The sequence below is a fragment of the Eurypyga helias genome, unplaced genomic scaffold (assembly GCF_000690775.1).
Source record: "Eurypyga helias isolate BGI_N326 unplaced genomic scaffold, ASM69077v1 scaffold26884, whole genome shotgun sequence".
Lineage (NCBI taxonomy): Eukaryota > Metazoa > Chordata > Aves > Eurypygiformes > Eurypygidae > Eurypyga > Eurypyga helias.
This window is the reverse complement of record NW_010248591.1, coordinates 13,898-34,356: the sequence shown is the minus strand read 5'-3', so window position 1 is coordinate 34,356 and position 20,459 is coordinate 13,898. Positions and strand designations below refer to the sequence as shown.

Sequence of the window (20,459 nt, the reverse complement as noted above, 5' to 3'; positions counted from 1 at the left end):
GGGGGGGGTGGTTTTTTTTTTCAATACCAGTTTTTCTTTGTGGCATATTACTGTCACTTCACAACATGCTCCCCTCACAACTCACCCCATTCTACACAATAAAACAATCTAAATTCTAGAATTAGAAGTTTGTGAGCACATCTAACACTGAGAAAAACAGACTGTTCCAAAACCCCATAATTTGCCACCTAAGTTTCCCACATCACATCTCTGTTGTGGCCTTAGTATGTGCAACAGTCTGTCCTTGACCACAGACAAGTTCAGAGTTCATTGTCTCATACTATATAAGGACTGAAACAAAGTTTTAAATTAAAATCAATTGTTTGCTCACTAGTCACAGAACTCTTCGCCTCTTAAAGAAAAAAAACCAAACACACAAAAAACAAGAATGACCAAAAAATCCCACAACCCCAAAAGAAACAACCGAAAACTAGACCAATATATCCAGAAAAATTTAAGCCTTCAAAATTTTGTCTTTTCCCTGCTTTACTCCACTGGCCAGCATACCTGAACTCATCTTATTCCTGTATTGTTACAAGAGCAGGTACATAGTACCTTTTAATCAACCCCCCAAAATCTGTTCCTCAGGCCGTTCCCACAGAATTTTGCTGACCACTGTGATGAAAGGGAGATAGGTATCTTTTAACAACATTAGCCTGATGAGCAGGATATTTCTGTGTTTACTGAGTGATCTTGACTGTTTCCTTTCTCCTCCATCACAATCAACGGTAAAATGCTGCAAGAGATGACGGATTTTGTGACGCTGATTAGTTGCATGAATGTGTATGCACAGCTATGTCTATATTAACACGTTCTTATAATGTAGGATCAGTGTTTCTTTGAACAAATATGAATTATGTTAGTACTACATAATGCACTTTTGCTTGTCAACTTCTTTTTTTTCAATAAAATCCCTAGGTAAGCATCTGAAGCATGCTAACTTTCACTTGAAGAATTTATAGCTTTTCAGTCAAATTATGTCAGATATAGCAACAGCTTCTGTAAAGGTAAGCATATGGCATGATATTATAGAGTTCCTAAGATCCATTCCCATAAGAAACAACACATTCCAGCATGGCAGAGTACAAGAAGATAAGAACTTCAGTAAAATTCAGGTGGACCACTGCAGGCTGTAATCGCTAGCTTTTTGGAATCTTGGAATCATATGTTTCAAGACAAAAGAAGAGACATTACACAATGTCTTTTTCTGCATTCGGTACACAATGTATGCTACGATGGATGAAGAGATAAAGTTTATTTACTTCAAGATTTCTGTATTAGCAAATATGAGAGTGAAATTACTATTATTACAAAGTATAGTTCTCAGAAGAAAGCTACACTTCATTCAGTATTACACTTCAGTCATTCACCATCTATTTTGAAAAAAACGAACCTGACATTGAAACTGAAAATGGGTAGATTACTGTGAAATGTTGACAGTAAGGTATGGTCCCCTACCTGTTGCTCTTGTACCAAGCATTCGCCGATCATATATTCTTACTGAGCTGTCAGAGCAACCCACAGAAAGATAGTACGGGATTGGCGGACAGATAGCAACAGAAGTGGCAGCACGCCGACAGTTTATTAAAATATCCTGGAACAAAGAGAAACACAGCATTCAAACAACAGCTCTGAACATTTGAAGTATAATTCTAGTTTTTACTTTAGGATACAGGCCCATTAGTAAAAGAGCTTTTGAGAAAACTAGGTCTGGCCCTGTGAAGACAGATTGTAAATATGCTAAACAGAAAAGCCACTGCAATGAAAGGAAAACTATCAGAGAAATACCACACCAGAACAACTAACAAAGAAAACAAACAAACCACAGGAACAAACATTTAAGAATAGATAAGTATAACAACTACAGATCTATAAACTGTCTTGCACCTTGGATTTTCCTATGGAAACATAGAAAACTGTTGAGTCAGAAGAGAACCAAATATGCAGAAACAGCCTAAATTAATTTAAAGGATCGGAATAGATTCCACCTATGGGTGGATAATTGGATAGAGGAAAAGAAAGAACCTCATAGAACTGGTAAATAGAAACTGGTAAAGCAGAAGAAAATTAATCAAGAGTATTAATGCATACTTCGGTGTCAGTTTTTCTCCAAATCAATATTAAAACTGTTTCTGAGATCCAAACACAGTGGACACCACCAATACTTTACCTTCTAGGGAGTAGTACCAGTGACTAATTTGATCTAGTATAATTCATTACCACATCTTTTCTTACAGAGGGACAAAGGGTGCTCAAGAACACAAGGCTGCACATGATTTTCAAGGCTAATTTTTTGCCTACAACTCCATGCTCTATAGTAACTAATGGAAACCAGACCAAGAGATTCAATTTCAGCACAGAATCTTCTCTACCATATCTGAAGCCTCACACCAAAGCTCATAAACTAAAAAATGCAGAGGGATATATTAACATAAAATAAATTTTTTTAAAAAGGAAAAAAAATAAAAAAAGACTCCCCAAACTTTTTTTTGTTTCTTGGGAAACATGTTGTCATCTCCACCAAGGACCCTGAAATCTATTATTTCTAAAAGCCTTACCAGAATTCATATCCTATGTTTGTATGATGTACAGCTCTACATTTAGGTCATCTTTATTAAAAGATTTCACTCTTACATCTTTACAATCTTCCTTTGTGCAACTTGTTTTGATTCGAGTATCAAACCATCTTACAGTGCCATCTTCACCACAAGAGAGGAAAGTATAGGGATCATTTGGTACTGTCATAATCTGCTCGTAAAAAAAAAGGAAAAAAGAAAAAAAAGGTGTTAATACTTCCAGAAATACCAGTAGTTTGAAAATAAAAGCACCAATGTTATGAGCTTCAGTCTTGACTGTTGCAATTAGGACTTCAAGTCAAGCTTTCTATTGAAACAGAGAGGAAAACCGAAAACTACTGATCTTCTTTCATTTTAAAGACAAGGTTTGAAAAACTGAAGTTAAAACAAATGTCACATAGGATTAAATATTTGTAGGTCAAAGCTTGCAGTTATTTCTATTATCTTCTCATAAGCAATGTACATTTACTGAAATCAGTTTTCAGACATGCAGTCAATTTGCTGCAATCATTCAAAGGAATCTCAGTTCATTTTCTATCAAGTCATAAACAACAATAAGTAACAAAACCCCCAGAAGCGTGGATGATATTAAACTACTAGATGGCTTTTATTCCCACTGGGCCATTCCTTCACATTCAAAGTAGTCCCCTGAAGTAACTTTGCATTAAAGGCTGTTACTCACCTACTCCCTCACTGCATTTTTTCCTACTTTTTAAGAGAGCGCTGTATTGCACCACGTTCCTGACCTCAGCCCTACTCAAACTAGGGAAGACTCAGGTGGACTCTCATGTGTATGGCTTCACTCAAAAAGGCTTACGAGAAAATAAGAAGGCAAGCAATCATAATGTTAAAGCTGAATTCCACAGGTCAATAAACGTACATGAAACATCAAGGTTTTAAATGCTATCCCTCAAATACAAACCAGAGAATGTTGCAGAAAATAGTGTAGGCAAAGAAAAATACTTCTAACTACTGCTACTATCAGCAGCTTCATAGAACCTTATAAAGCTACAAAAATCAGTAATAGTATAATATTCTATTTCAACTAATACACTAATTCAACACATAGCGAGTGATTCTTTAACACTTTTTATGTTACGATTTCTTATACACACCCCCCTCCAACTCTTAATATAAGTAACCTATGGATATCTGTAAATCTCTCTACCTAGGGTGGGATTACAAAGGTAATCTCTGCAGGACTCAGCAGTTCTTCTCTTAATGCTCAGTACATTAACTGAGTCCATCTGTGCTGTGCCAAATCTTACTGCTGTCAAATGAGACATTTAACAGACATAACCAAGCCAAGTTTTTAATAAAAATGGAACAATAAACTTCTGAGTTATTGCCATTATTCCTCAGTATGTTTGTATAACACTGAAAAAAGTGTTTTTCACTACACATTCACTCAAATTAATTTTATTAGTGTAGTTATAAAAGCTAGCAATTGTCTTCAATCCACTAAATCCTTCCAGCATTTTTGCTGGATTTCGATGCAGAGCTTTCATTGAATATATTTACTTTATTCCAAGAATGTTGCTGAAGGTGCTATAACACAGCAAACTCTTATTTCTTGTAGCTGTATTTTATTTTTGTTCACGCTGACACATTTCACAATATACATGTAACAGTGCAGAGTATTCTCCACTTGCACATGCAACTTTTATGGTTGGCATTTAAAAACATACTGAAGTACTTTATAAGTACTGAAACAGAGAAATTGAGAAGTGCAGACTCCAACAGTTAAGAGTCATTGCTACTATATTTGAGTTCAACAAGTACACATTACGTATATAATCCTTTTTTACTAACTGAAAGAACATTTTATTTAACTTTAAAAACATGTAACTATATGATCGTTTTACTGTGTTGAAAATACAAAGGTAAGAATTGTCCATAAAAGCACATTCTTTTTCTGAAATGTAAAGAACGTGAAGGGCAATAAAGAAAAGCATTTGGCTGCGTAAAAATAGACTTGTAATGGCCTTATATAAACAACAAATTCCCCAGAAACATGTTTCAAGAACTTCTCTCTCCCTCTCTATTTATTCTATTCTCCCCCAAAATTAAAAACAATTGTCCAATTCTCTCACATTTCATAACAATCTACACAAATTTCCACATTCCCTTGTTTCAAGAGATGTTTTCGTAATGTCTTGAACGGTCACAGTCTCCAAGTTTAAAGTGCAGCATATATTCAAAGCACATTCAAATTTAGAATTAGTACCTCAGGGGCAGATGATGTTAGCTTTTGTTATTTAGAGGATCCAGTGAGTCAAAGTTCTATATTTAATACGATGATGTGGTTACATACAGCTGGGCAGTAACGTCACAGTATTTATTTTCCCACTCCAGAAACCTCTCAGCGAAAACACTGCGTTATGTCAGAAGCTGAAGCTGTTTCTCAGCTGGGGTTTGTCAGCAAATGGCTATTTGCTCTATTACACTTTCATATGCCAAGACTCAAAAAAAGGTCTGCTAAGCCACACAATAACAAATGCATTTAATATTCAAATATTAGGTTTAAGACACAGTAACAGAATTTATAGTCCTTACAAAATGTACCTCCTAAAGCGTTTTATAAACCTAGTTTTTCAAAGACTTCTTGAAGAGAGCTCAAATTCAGGTATGTTAAAAGTCAGTGCAAAACAGGGTAAGAAAAAAAGTCAAAAGAGACACAATTGTTCAAAGTGTCAAAGTGTCATATAGGGGTTTTGAGATTCCTTCCATTAACTGTGTTTAAAACCATATGAAGAACCAAAACAGTATCGCACTACTGTCATTCAAAACAACAATAATGCCCTCTCATTAACATTATTTGCTGAATAAAAATCATCCCAAATACACCCATTTTGACTGTGCAACACTGCAGTCAAATATCCATATTCTCTTCAACTAATGATTTTGAAGAAGTTTATTGTGTTCCGTACAACTAGTTACTGTTCAGTTACAGTCATTCTATAGGGACAGCAATAAAACTTGAGTCTTGATTTGCTAGGCTGTTGGGCTCTCTGTATTCCTTCTAAAATATTTTTCAATCTCTTACTGTTTTGACAGGTTTAGTTTGTTGTACCTATCAAATTTATATATATCATCCGGTCTAGTAGCTTGCAAAGCCCATACCATCATTACTGATGACAAACAACACCTTGCAAAGAGACAACCGTTTACAAGTGTTATGCTGTAGCCTCCGTTACAATCCCTGACCCACAAGCACAACTGGCAACTGCTTTCACTGAATTTTCCCAGTTTGATCTTTGTTTTGCAGCATCACCTGCTATCAGCCGCTCCATGTAATCAACCAAACCGATGGTCAACCCAAGCTCAGGCAGATCAAAGCTTAAGACCACCACAGTGACGTCTCGTGACAACTTTTATACTGCCACCACCTCTCCCGTTTGCCGTACTCTCAGCAGCCTAGCCCACGATCCCAAACTTCCCGCGCCCAAACCCATGGCTCTAATGATACCTCTACCACCACCTTCATGTCTCCTCAGCCCAGTATCCGTAACCATTCTCCTACTCTCAAGCTCAAAAATGGTTTATGTAATACAGCTGGCTACCCAGCAACCGGCTGCTCCTCAAGCCTGCAGCCAGCCAGCAAGGGGAGGCTTTTATTCTTCCAAGAAGTCACAATGCAACGACCTGATAGACACCCCCCAGCCCCTCAGCGAGGGCATTTCAGCTTTAAGAAATAGCATCTTGGTCTCCAGATATTCTTATGGAAAGGCAGGTTTTATTTGCAGTACAGAGAACATGCAAACAACTTGCAGAATCCAGCGACTAGCACACAGGCTACTAAATATAGTAAGCTTCAGAGAGAACTGAGGCAGTTTAGGCTTCTGACTGGGGGCCACAAGGACTGATGCAATTCAAAGGAAACAGCAGTTTCTTCAAAACAAATCTCAAAAATAAAAGCAGACGATGCAAGCGTGGGATCCAGAATCACAGTTTGCAAAACTGAAAATACAGTCTTGTGTTAAACCCAGGCAAAACCAAACCCACAAATCCCAGAAACAGTGAATACCACAACGTTCGCTCGACTGACCTACAAAGTTACCCTGGAGACGGGAAGTGTTTTTGACAAAACCTTTAACGGAACATGTGTATTTACAAGCATAAGCATACTTTTACTACGTGAGCAAAAATTAATTCTGGCAGTACTTCAGCCATTTTCTTCTCTCACACCACCTTTCCACATGCCCCAGATTTTTTTAAATGGTGATTTAAGAATATTTTTCATTGTATGTCATGTGAACAAGAGATTTAAAAGCCTGCTATGAAATCTGAGCTAAACCATTAAAGCAATGGATTCGGGATTTTTCCTCTGTGTGTGTAGTGTGGTAGTGTTAAAACAAACAAAAAATAATTTAAAAAAATGGAACGTTTATAACCTAAGACAGAAACAGCAGTATTTTTTCTATTTTAAGCACCCTACGTTTTACAAGCAGCAGATTTTGATCTCATTAAAATAAACAAACAGATGAATAAATCTGATTATCTTCCTAACTTAAGCAACACACTGCTTCTTCACTTGCCTATATGAACAAAACTTCCAAGGGAGGACTGAAATGCTACCTTTGAATTTACACATAAAGAGTTAACTAGAACACAAGATCTTTTTTGACCTAAAACTGTAAATACATTTTACTGATTAAGTTATTCACACATGCTGAAATAAGCATTTCTTAAAGGATTTACATTGTGAAAAAGGCATTAAACTGCTGAAAAGGGAGGGGGGAAAATGAAACTGAAAATGCAAAAAACTTAGCCACTGCCACCACCCCCAACCTACTTCAGAAAGAAATTCACAGCACAATTTAAATCAGTTTTGCTCTGCAGAGGATTTTTTCAGTAAAAGTGTATTCAACTGACAAAGAAACTGGTCTTAATGACACTACCTTTTGGAAAGTCCTTCATTTAATTTAGACAACACTTCTCTTAAAGCCTACTTTAAGGAAAAAAAGCTAGAAGAAAGGTTCTTATTTGCATTGAAATAAAGCTTTCAGCAGTCTGGTTAAAATCCTGGGCAACAATAAAAGAAAATATGCATTCTACCTATCTCATAAATATCATATACTCTGTGAGGTACCTCATAGGTAGTTCCATAGTGGCACGTATACTGGCATTGCCTGTTGGTCTCGGCATCTTGTTCAACGTTAGTGTAAAAAATGACTCCATCTCCGGAACAAGATACAATCTGTTTGTCATTGGTGCACGGTAAGAATTTTGCACTGAAAATATTGGCCCTGTGTCCTGAGCGAATGGTTGTTAAAACCTAAGGAAGAAAGAAAAAAGGAAAGGTGTATCAGGTTGGGATTTTCATTGCAAATACAGATTGGGCATACAACAGGCTTTGATACTATAAAACATCAGTGATGTACAAGCTGCTAGTAGCCTACAGTTTAATACCACAGAACAGAGAACCTGTCTTTATATTAAATTTCTTCTAAGAACAGAGGTTCCACAAGAGACACTCACTTACACACTTGCACAAAGTAGTCTGCGAAATGAAAGGACTGGCATGCAGCTGCCACCTTTTGTTTTCAAAATGCTAGTTACATATCACATCAGGTTTCTCAAAGCAAAACATTAGTCCAGGGTGATAGTGCAGCCAGTCAGCACGTCAGTGAGGAGAGATTTCAAAGATCTGGAATACTGTGGGTCAAGAAGAACATGGCACTGCAATCCAAGCCAACTTCATAGACTTTAAAAATTGATGCTAAGTTTATAAGAAAGGATGTTTTGAAACCAGTCAAAAATAAACCAACTGTTAAGAACATGATTACAGGGCAATAAACTAAGACTTGACAGTCCCAATGAATGCCATTCATCTATAGTACAGCAGAGAAGAATATGATTTACTTCCTCATCACAGTTGCTTTTAAACACTTAGTGATGACACTCTGTATTTCCTAACATACTATTAATTAGTCTATCAAAACTGAAAAAAACCTTCCATATGCTTTCCTGTGCACTAGTGAACATTGTATTCTTACCCTATTTCTCCCATCTGCAGCATTTTAACCAAACTCTGCTTTCCCCACTAACAGGAAAAGGACACTTACCACTTTTTTACAGTATGAAAATTACTTCCAAATTCCCACTCAACTAACTTAATCAAATAAAACGTTATGCAAATGAAGTTGCTGTCAGTGATAGCTCATGCCTAATATTTCACACCTTTTAAACATTTCACACAAAAAAAGATTAACAGTGTATCTGCATATTCTGAAAGATACACAAGTCTTTGTATAAACCCCCCCTCCACACACAAAATTAGGAGATAAAATCCATTCATTTTATTCCAATAAATATGCCTCTTCCTTTAGATTTGTTCAGATCTCTGCATTACTGGCAGCTACTCTGTTGTGTGTTTAAGTTGTGGTAAACATTTAAGTTCAGGATCTAAATGGAAACTCTTTACAATAAAATGTCACCATAAGGAAGAAAACAACACTTTTAAAGCCACATTAAAAACTAAACAGGTTTTAAAAAGTGGCTTTATTTCCACTCTGGCTTACTTTTCGAAAAGAAGCCTGTTGACACAAATGCAAGTCAAACATCAGTAGGTTACTAAGCTTTTCAGGTTGTAGTTAATTTAGTGTTTCCATTCAGGATACTCAGCACAGAATCATTTGCATTCCAGCCTTTTCAATACTACTTCCTCTGAAGAGGTCAATCCTCCTTTAGAAGAAAAGGAAAGCAAACCTAACAGAATGCCATCCTGAAGAGTAGCCATCCTGATTGTAGAAAAGCTGTAAAAAAAGCTTCAGCCCCACTAAGCACCTTCCAAAGCCTCTCCGGCACTCTCTCATGTGAGCTGAAAATTTTCTCTCACAGAAGGCAAACCAGGCTAAAGATTCAAAAATCCTGAGTGTAAGAATCCTGTCTTCACACTAGTATTAGCTGAGAGGTCTCAGGCTCCATTTAAAGGCTTTGAAAGCTGAGTGCTCAACCCACTGTAAATACATGAAGTCCCATCTTTTTCACACCAGACTCCTAGAGTTTTACCTCGAGCTAAAGTCTCCTCCCCTCCCCACCTCCAGTAACGTGATGCCTAAAACATAAAATGAGAAAGATCCACAAGAAAAAATTCTTATCAGCCATCCCAAAGCATAATAAATCCTTTTGATTTAGACTTGCAATTACTATTGGAAATTACACTAACGCATTTCTCCTCAGATGCACCATCACTATAAACATATCATCTATACAAACTTGAGAAACATATTTAGAAAAACCTATCCTTTGGAGACACATCACCTAGTAACAACATTTGCATTTCGCCGTACATAACAGAAACTGGAGAGACTTACATAAAACTCGTGTAAATAAGAGTTAAACAAGATTAAATGCTTCCTTATTAAATTAGGTATTTTACTAACAAGGCTATATTGATGGCTGAAGTCTATTTTTGCTACCCTAGCCCATAAGAGAAAATACGGTGATAAGTATATCTGCCAAGATGACAGAATTACAGCAGAGTTCCAAAACCAATACCAATTTGTTCCTTTTTCCTGTATTGATTCTGTTACCCGAGCCAGAGACAATAAGCTAACACAATTATAAGTGTCATTAAAAATCACACCTCTAGTACACTTCAGGAACAACACTGATTATTAAGTCTTCTTGCTAGTACCTGCTGTTTTATAATTGCATTTGTATATATGAGGGGAGGAGGAGAAGGAGGAAATAAAATCTATCTGCTCTGCTGTTATGCAAAATAAAAAACACAAAATCAAAACATCTCCTGTATTTCCCATTTGGGTTAAGTGCAACAGCAGTACACAATGTGGGGAAAACACCAAAATCATCCCATGAAAGCATAAAGTTTAAATTGCTGCATTTATTAAAATATTACAGTATCTTAATATATTCATTATATAAGAAAATAATAATATAGCAACTATCTCGTAGTGATAGATTAAAATAAGCTCTGCACAATAAATGATGTGAACAGCCTTTACTTGCACGAAAGAGCTTTACACTTTGCAAGTCGCTCCAACAACACTCCCTTTGGAATGTACACTTCACTCATTTCATAGCTGTCTTCGATACCTGCTCTTCTTCAGCTGAGCTCCCAGTCCAAGAGAAACCCTGGTCTAACGACACCGATCTGAACTCTGTCAGACTGACACCAGTAGTTGAAAGGAAGAGATGAAGTTTGGTAGGCATGGCTCACTTGGGGAAGGGAAGAAAAGGGCCTTACCTACAGGCACAGGCAACACTCCAGATTACTATTATTTTCCCACCACAGCTCTTCAGGAAGGCAAAACATTACTGTCTCCATAACCTTCTATTCAAACACTCCTCCACCACACCAAACACACGTTTTGGTTCCCCGACCACATTTAATTTTTCAGCACATCTTCAGGGTTTATTTCCCAACCCCTGAGAAAGCCTGGGAGAAAGGACTTCACTTGAACAGTGCTGCACAGGAGCCCCAGCACTAAAGGGCACTGCTCAGAGCATCTGCCCTACCAAACTATCAGCAGCTCCTAAAGAGCGAGTGTGGAACATTGCTGCTACGTGGTGGATGCTAGATAACGTTATTGGGAGCCATCTGACGGCATCGTAAGCCGTGTGAGTGCAGAAGTGGAAAAGCAGAGACCTTCACAGTGCTTTCCCCATCACAAACCTGCTTCCTTTATTTCAGTACAAACTGTTCTCCAGCCACACAGACACGCACACAAGCCAATGTAATTTCCAATGGTAATAAATCACTTTAATCAAGATTGACAGTTCAACATTACACATAAAGACAACGCAGTATATTACATATAACAGCCAATACAATATTTTAAAACTAAAATGAAACAGAAAATAATTTATCTGACTATAAGATTTCACAAGAATTACTGAATCCTATTGCTAATTCTGACACTAATCTGTTGTGAGACCATGTTCCTTTTGTGCCAGACCACCTACCGTAAAATGGGATAATACTTATGTCGCAAGGGATTAGAATACTAAGGTTTTAAAGCACTGTGAAGTGTTATTCCCATTTAGAAACACTAAAAGGTCCCTGATGTTATCTTTGTCAGAGAATCATTATCTGAAAAATAATATCTTGAAAAAATCCTAATATCTTGAAAAATAATAACTCAGATTTTATTTGAAAATTATTGCTTAGCCAGAAACAAACCTACCTTTCTGCTGTAGGGATTACTAATTACCAGATTGGTGTCATCCGAACCAGATAAAATATATTCTCCTGTATCATTCCAGCAAATCGTATTCACCTGCATGAATTAACAAAAATTAGTTTAGACTTCCATTAATTCAGTTTTCAGAATATTAAAACACCAATACTCATCCAACACTACAGAAATAGAAGTTAACAAATTCAATTGAAATGATGTAATTTGTAAGCAGCTAGCACAAAACAAATTGTGTTTTTAAAACAAATTGATAAGGGAACGACCTGCTTCACCTATGGCATCTCAATTAGTCCCTCTGCTCCTGAAAAATCCATCAGGTATATTAAGCCTTCCAACAAAGGCCTCAGTAGCCACAATTTTACACATTCAGGTGCTTTAGTGCACTAAATCTACTCCACAGAGTTCTCCAGATTTGAACTGGAGGGAATCACAATGCTTTTATTATTGTATCTTCACCATATCCAAATTCTGACCATCCATTGCTTTTTATACTTTTTCAGTGACCACACCTTCTCAGGGATCGTGTGAAACACGCCACAGAATCCATCCCAGATCCCTTTTGAGAAGAGTGAGTACACTGGGAAAGAAGAATCCTACAGTGAGGTACAGGATCATATTGGGAGAACATCTTCAGTATATTTCCTTATCAATTCTCCTTTTCACAAGAATGTGTTTAATACTGTGTGAATGAAATACAGCTGTAAAAGCACGAAAAACCCAGGAAGCTCATAAAGTACACTTGAGTAACCTGTCTTCAAGCAGCAGCTCATGCACAAGCACCAAAGCCCACATGCATGACCATTATTATTTCAAGTAGCCCCTAATATAGCTTTAAGTGTCAAATTGCAGCCATCAGCATCTTCTGTTGACTATATTCTGTTGGCAGAATAACTGCCTTAGTCTGATGCATCGGAGTAGACTCAATAACTGGTAAAAAAAAACACCTTGTTCTAAATTTATTCTTTGCCTTTTTTTTTTTTAATTCAAATGTCACATTCTGAACCCAAAAGACAAAAAATCTTTTCCTTTGAAATAAATATAACCATTTTAGTTACTATTTTAATCACAAGCTTAGTTAGGGTCCTTAAGTAGGCAAAGTTGCAAAATCAGAACTAGCCGTGTCAGATGGATCATACGGACAACAACTTCACATACTCACTGAGGAGCTTTAAATTAACTTTTGTGACTCAAAAAAAGGAAAAAAGTTATCTTCATGTTACAACAGACATGCCTATGGCAGAGCTAGCTCAATGCTCAGCAGCAGTCAAATAATGTTAGGAATCATTAGGAAATGCACAGAAAACCAAACATCATTCTGTCAGTGTATACACCCATGCGTGCCAAATCTGCGTCTTCCGCGCTACGCAGTTTTGGTCCATATCCCACTCCCAAATTCTCCATTTCTATTACTGTCCATTTGAAAAGAGAAATTATGAAAAAGAATGACTAGGGTGACCATAGGTATCTAACACTTTTTATAGCAAGAAGCACTTCATTTGTACTACACTCTGGGGAGGGGATATGACAGAAGCTTATGAAATCATGAATGACATGGAAGAAGAAAGAAATAATTTTCTGTGGATCTCTACAGCACAGGAAATGGAAGGCCTTCAATGAAACCATCACATGACACACATGGTATTTTATTAAAACTGGAATTCATTGTCATGGAGTGTCCTAAACACCAGAAGTGGAAGAATATATATATTCATCAAAGAAAAATGAAAAATTATCAGAAGCAAAGATGCAGCTTTCACCTCCATCTGTCCATTAAAGTGTGATGTGTCCTCTAGAACACCCTTCAAGTACTGCCTACTTGCCCTGTCTCAACTTTCCTCAAAAATCAGTACTGGCCACTCTCAGGACCAGGTTATCAGGCTCAACTGAGCACTGGTATGACCCTGCATGGCTACTCAAATTTTATAACCCTGGCTGTCAATCACCAAAAACCATGCATTCAAAGAGCCCCCAGATCCATCTGTCATTGAAGTAACCTCTCCTGACAGCGACTGTACTTCAAAAATGTTGTCAAACATAGGACAGTACTACAGCTAGGGCAAGCACAAAGCCCAAGAATGTCCATTTTCATCTGCATTTCCTTTCAGGCAGAAAAAAACTATCATTGCCCTAAAGAAAACAAAATGCTAATACAAGGATACAAGAATAGAAACAAGAACAAAACACAAGGATACTATCAAAAAATTTGAAAACACACGATGTGAGAAAGAAGAGCTAGCACAAAAATTAAACAAACTGGGGGAAGGTGTGGGGTGTGGGAGTGCCTAATATCTGAAGCAGAGGAAAGCAGAGAAAGTATCCAAGATGCAAACGGGAGACATGGTTATCTAAACTGCAGTGTCACAAGCCTACACAAGACACCATTCTCCTCTTAAATTCAGATTTCAGTGCACTGATTGCCTCAGGGTTGAGCAATTTCAATACACCCTACCCAAGCCAAAGTTGGTTCAGAAAAAAATCCTTAAGTGACATGACATAACCAAATGTGTACTAGAGGTCTAGAACTTAACAGGCTTTTTATTCTGTACCAGATCACCTTCTCAGCATTACTCTCAGAAAATAAGTAAAAACTAAGTCTTTAAGTGGAATAAGCTTGATGATTGGTGTATGTGCGTGTCCCCGACAGAACACCAACTTTCCAGTAAGTGATCAGGCAACACACTACATTTCTCAGTGTTGAGTACAACCTATAGACAAACAGTGAATAACCCCAATAAATAGGCATACGGGTCACTAAAAACTTGGTAGGAGCAGAATAAAAGCTTGATGAGACCAAAATAAAAAAAAAAAATCCATGTCTCATTCCATGGTAGCAAACCCTCTACATTAATACACACAGGAAAAGGAGGACTAGCTAGAAAATTGGTATATATTCCAAAACCGTGTAGAAAAGCTGAATATCTACTATGACCTTCACAGCCACTCAATACCCAACTAAAAGCATAATGTAACAGTTTGTACATTGAGGGTTTGAAATTCTTGGAAAAGGGTGTTAGAGCCAAAAGCAAGGCTATATCAAATACAAATGACAGACAATTACTAACAAGATGAGAAAAGTCAAAGGGTGTGTAATTACCTTTTTTCTAGTAAGCATTTCACATTATCAACTGTATCTAATTTTATTTGCCACTCAACTAGCCTTGAAAGGAAACAGCAGGCCCTTTTGACTCATTAGTCAGTCAGTCTAAAACAAATTTACTATCTCTGTACTTTCCTCCAAGACAACGCAGGAGGCAGCACAGCCAATCCTTAAAAAAGTAGAAAAGCAAACTCCTCAATTCTAATAGTAGAATTAACTCCTTTGTGAACAGGACATATTAACAGAAAACATGAAATAGAAGAAAGGACATAAAAAAGACTGTAGATATCTAGAATATCAGAAAGATCTCCCAGGCAAGGTAAGGGGTAAAGAAGGCACTTCTTTTCATCGCAGGAGGAAAAGGTAAAACTGCACGTTCTAACAATATGCAAACAAACTTCCCATACTTATTTAAGCATAGCTTTAAGCACTACATCTAAAAATTACTTGCTCACAAGTGCTATCCCGAAGGAGCTATATGCCACAGGATGCTTGTTCGTTACTGAACTGAATGTCTATACACAGAAATGAGAACTCATTTCTCCAGGTAATCTTCTTTATTTTAAAGAATAGTACTTGCTCATGTCAAAGACTCCAATCTACCCATGCATTCTGCAGTTCTACCTCCCTCAGCTTTCCCAGGACCAGAACTGGAAGAAAATACGCAATATTTTTCTTCCAATTCAATATGGTTCAGAGTTGCTTTCTCCTCTACTTTCCTTACACTTCATCGATGCTGGTCCAAGCTGATTCTCTTTCAACATTTCTTCTTTGGATTTAACCACTTCATACAGAAAGCATCTCACCTAACAATAAGTTCCCTCAACATTTAGAGTTAACACGGAAAATGGCAACTTCTGGCATACACATGACCTCACTGGATTGGACAATGTGAGTTTTGTTGAAAGAGGCAAATCATGTCCTGGAAGGATGGTAAGGTTACCAGCAGACATCAAGGATTCGGTAGACGAATTCAATTACTTCACATACTACTGCTAGAAATCGTGTCTTCAAACGAAGCGGAAAATTGCACTTTTCAAAGACAGTGGTACCTAAACTCTGAGATGAGAAAATACTCATACCTCAAACAAAAAGGTGCTATGGTAATATTTCTTCTACAAGAGCATGTATACTTGACGTAATTCATAGAACTATTCCCTTCTTCAAACATATTGTACCTGAGTACAACTATACACATAGCCATATTTCCCACAGGATCTCTCTTTCGTGTAACATAGATCAAATGGTAAGTAGGAAGTTGGACCTGACTTTTATCCTCAATTAGAAAAAAAATTCTTGCCTTAAGTATGTTGTCCGCCTTGTCCAATTACACAGCATGCTTTATATAGAAAATACAAGTCACAACTTATTCCACAGAAGAATGCAAGCGTTCTTAACAAAACCCCAAAGGCAAACAAAAAACCCACCACCCAAAACCAACTCTGCCCTCCAACCCTCCAAAAAAAACACCCTTAACAAGACAGCTATGGCATTCATTCCTCACATTTGAAATGCATGCTGATTCAGCAAGGACGGAGAGGGGGAGGGTAATATTATCATTTACTATTGATGGTATGAGCATTTTAATCAGTAAGGGCATTGTAATTTAATTTACTTTTATTTCACAGATTTTTTTTTTCTTAAAAGCAAGTAGTAAGAAATACTGAATGGTTGTTAGCCGTAAAAATTATTCCCTGGACAAAACCCCACACACAGTAAATCAGGTAAGAACTCCTAATACCCCATTCTTTAAAGCTGGATAGTTCTGAGCAAATTTAATTTCTAAAGACATTTTTCAAATTGCAGCAATATTTTAAATACCTGCATATAATGCCGTAATTCACAATTAAAACATTGTCCACACAGTAAAACACTTAAGTTAGATCACATGCGTTAGCTTTTAAAGTACGCTTCAACAGTCAATTCAAAATTAATTTTCAAGTACATATTTACCAGGTTAATCCAAGCAACACCAAAAAGGCAACACCAAATTTGCAATTTCTGTTACATGACACGGAGGTAGTTAACTAAAATAGAGATCAGTCACTCCATTTTTAACAAGTAGCTAAGAAATATTCCTTTCCTGTCCCCTGTTTTATAGGCAAAAATCACTGGTTTTACCAGAAAACAAAGAAAAAATAATTAAAAATCCCCAACCAACTTCAGGAAAGGAAACTTAAAAAATTTCATCTTAAGTATATTTGAGCAGATGAAAAACTATCAGAAAATAAATACTAAAGTAAAAATCACTGTTACAATCTTGAATACAAAAACTGATAAATAACTTTCTACACATAGAATCATCAAATGTTTCAGGTTGGAAGAGAGCTTACATTGTCTTTCTTATAAGAAAAACATTTTTTTGAAAAGAAAAAAAAGGGGAAATTAATGCACTTGGGTTTTTTCAAGTCAAGACCATCTGTAACACAATATTAAACTTACAATAGTAGTCAGTGGAGCACAACTAGCTGACCTTACATACAGCAATTCTAATCCTTGCCTCTCCAGCCTTTCTAGTCTCACAAAAATATACACAGGTCACCATCATACTTCTGATCCCAAGCCCAAAGGCTAGATTTTCTTAACACTTTTTTTTCTTTGAAACTACTACTGCATTAGCTAACAATTATGACACTCCTTAACTTAAAGCTACAAGCATAAACAACAGAAAATAAAAACACCTTTACATTTGAACAGCTTTTGAAATAAACATGTATAAACAAGTATAATATTTACACTTACTTTTTCACTTTTTAGAGCACACTTATTATTCTTTCACTTTCCAGGTATCTTGTACAATAACGACAATGCTTTTAACAATTCCTGCTCTAACCATCAAAGGTAATATGGCAATCTCTTTTAATCTGCACCCAGCTTAAGTAAAAACTTTTCTTTAAAAAAATGTGATTTACAATATTTGGATCACTTTCAAAAATTAAATATTTAAATAAGCAATACTTCAAGTTATGTTATTGCCTTTCAGAGGAAGTTTATTCTTGGTTTTATTATCTCTTTAAATAAGCATCTAGCACTTGATCATTTGGTTTTTAGACTTGAAGAACAAATCACTCTAAAAACTAATACAGTTTTAAGTCAACAAAATACATCAACATAGCATAAACCTTCTAAGGATACCTTTAAAATTTTAAGATGAGTTCTAACTGAAAAGATAAGCATGTGTTTTCCTGGCATAGTAGATTAATCCATTCAGCAGTGGGATGCAGTATTAAGGTACAGAAATAGGATTTTGTTTTGCTGTAAAGTGTCAGATGTTTAAGAACAAATAAATACCTAGAGAATTCAGATGTATGTCTCAATAAGCAGAGTTTTCCAGCTCAGCTTTAATAAATGGTATTTGCATTTTTAATTTAAGGAAATATTACTGTGGCAACAAAATCAAAATTTAACATCTTTTAAGAAACAAAAAAGCAAAAAGTGACTTACACATCCATCATGCACATTCAAGGTTGCTTCAAGTTTTAATCTTTGGATAAATTCTCTTCTCCCTGTGAAGAAAAATAGTAATTACATACTCCTTTAAAACAATACACTGAAGAAATAATTAAGACCCTGCTAATGGTCACTAACAAGTAAAAACCTAAACAATAAAGAACCAGAATATAAATGTAAGTCTTGAAATAATTCATGGTTCTCATTTTACAAATGTTAAGACAAGCATCACACCTGCTAGTTCTTCCACCACCTTTAATAAGAGTGCAGAAACAGCAAAATAAACATTTCACACGTTCACAAGCTGATGGTTCTTCTAAAGCTAATAGCCATGAGGCAGAAAATAACTCTGTGGTTATTCAGTTAACTCAGCTAAAAGACAGCAAGTATAACAGTTCAAGAAGTGCAACCTTTTGTACAGGAATATGAAGAAGAATGTGTTGAGGTCTCAAGTAGAAAGACAAATATGATCTCATAATTTCAGCAAAGAACTGGAAGTTGATTTTCTAAGCACTACCTTTAACTCTACGTCTCCTCTTAAACTAGATAAAATCCAACTCCAATTCCATTATTAACGCTGCATTTTGAAAACTAACACTCAAGTCCTGTGCCATTCCATTTGCTATATACTTAAGGAATAAAACACAAAGGAAACTTTTGGAAAGGTGATGTGAAAGGAAGAGATGAAGGAGAAAGAAATCTATAAATTCATATTGAGTAAGGCAAGGGCCCAGGAACCTTATATCCTTATTCCCTATATACAAGCTGAATTACCTTTATGTTTAAAACCACCACTGTGCTATACATATAAAAGAGGGAAAAAGAAAGTATACTGAAAATAATGTGACCTCTTCCTGAACTAGATGTTTAAACAAAGAGTTCCAACTTTCATTTAGAGTGCCCTGTTTTATGAAAATAGGTTATAATGAACCCAATAACTCCCAGAAAGCACCTTCAAAAAGACAACTACAAATAAACCTAAACTTTTTATTTAAATCCTAAAAGCACTTAAAGTCAAGGACCATTATCTCTTTTGTCCTGTGCTCCTACAACACTTGGAACAAAACTCCAGGCAAGAGCATCAGAGTGTACCTCAATGTTAGGCTGCACTGTTTTCAAACAGGAAACCTACCGAAATCGCTCGAAATTAACATTGCTGTCTTTCTTTGAGGAAACTACAGAGTCAGGGAAAGAACTGCAACAGAACTCTCCCCAACATCTGAACTCGTTTTGGTTCAATGCAAGGCAGAACCATTTCAGAGCCCGGTGTTGCCTCCAGCACTGTAGCACAAATTTGGAAAAGTAATTTCTGCTCTCTCCACACCTTTTATTTGTCCCATATAGCCTCCAGCACTGGGTAAGCACACCCAATATCCATACCTGGTCCCTCACAATCACAGCCTGCCACAGCACAACCATCTGACTGAGAAGCAGGCACCGACACACTCCCTCCAAGACCAGGGAACCCGTCAAGCGGTGCCAACCCCTGCGGGTACTCCTGCGCCTCGTTCAATGTCCATACAGCTTTCCCTCCACTCACAGGTATGTCTTGGTACCTCGTTTTTGCTGGAACCAGAAGTCACCTCCAAAATTCAAAATTCAAAATTGCACAGCTCAACCACCACATGAAATGAAGGTCACTAATTAATTTGAGATCATTTGACTTTGGCAAATTGTTTTTTCAAGAGTAGGCACTGACAGGGTGAAATGGTTATAAAGCGTTTGCTTTCAAAACACACCTAAGATAGCTTTAAAAAGATAAAACCCATACTCTCTTAGGCCCCATTTTACAGACACTGAAATTATTATATCGAAATTACGACATCTCAGAACTGCCAGAGCTTCCATTAACCAGGAATAACCATCATTAGAGAGATTAAAATAACAATCTTAGGCACCGTGCACCACTAGCAAGAAGGTATTTATCCTTGAATTAGGAATACATACACCTAGTTCCCTACTCTTTCTTTACTACTGATCCTTACCCATTTTTTCCCCCTAGAGGAACAGATTTCAAACTTAGGACCTTAATGTCCTGTTTAATGTACTTTTCAGCCAAATCCTACTATTTTTTTCAAACGATACGACTGTTTTCATTGAAGATTCCTATTTTCAGGTTAATTGAATTTCTACAACACTTGCCTGTAGGTAAATGTGCATACTGAGGTGGGA

The 20,459-nt window shown here is 36.6% G+C and overlaps 1 protein-coding gene across 1 annotated transcript; it reads right to left on the bottom strand.

Moving 5' to 3' along the window:
• Positions 1–2,486: 2,486 nt before the first annotated feature.
• LOC104509241 (DDB1- and CUL4-associated factor 6-like) lies at positions 2,487–19,853 on the bottom strand (the record flags this gene model as incomplete). Its single annotated transcript, XM_010151116.1, has 5 exons — positions 2,487–2,748; positions 7,669–7,854; positions 11,729–11,821; positions 18,282–18,343; positions 19,668–19,853. Coding segments are annotated over 5 exons (704 nt in total), but the record flags the coding sequence as incomplete, so codon positions are not given.
• Between the last annotated feature and the right edge of the window lie 606 nt (positions 19,854–20,459).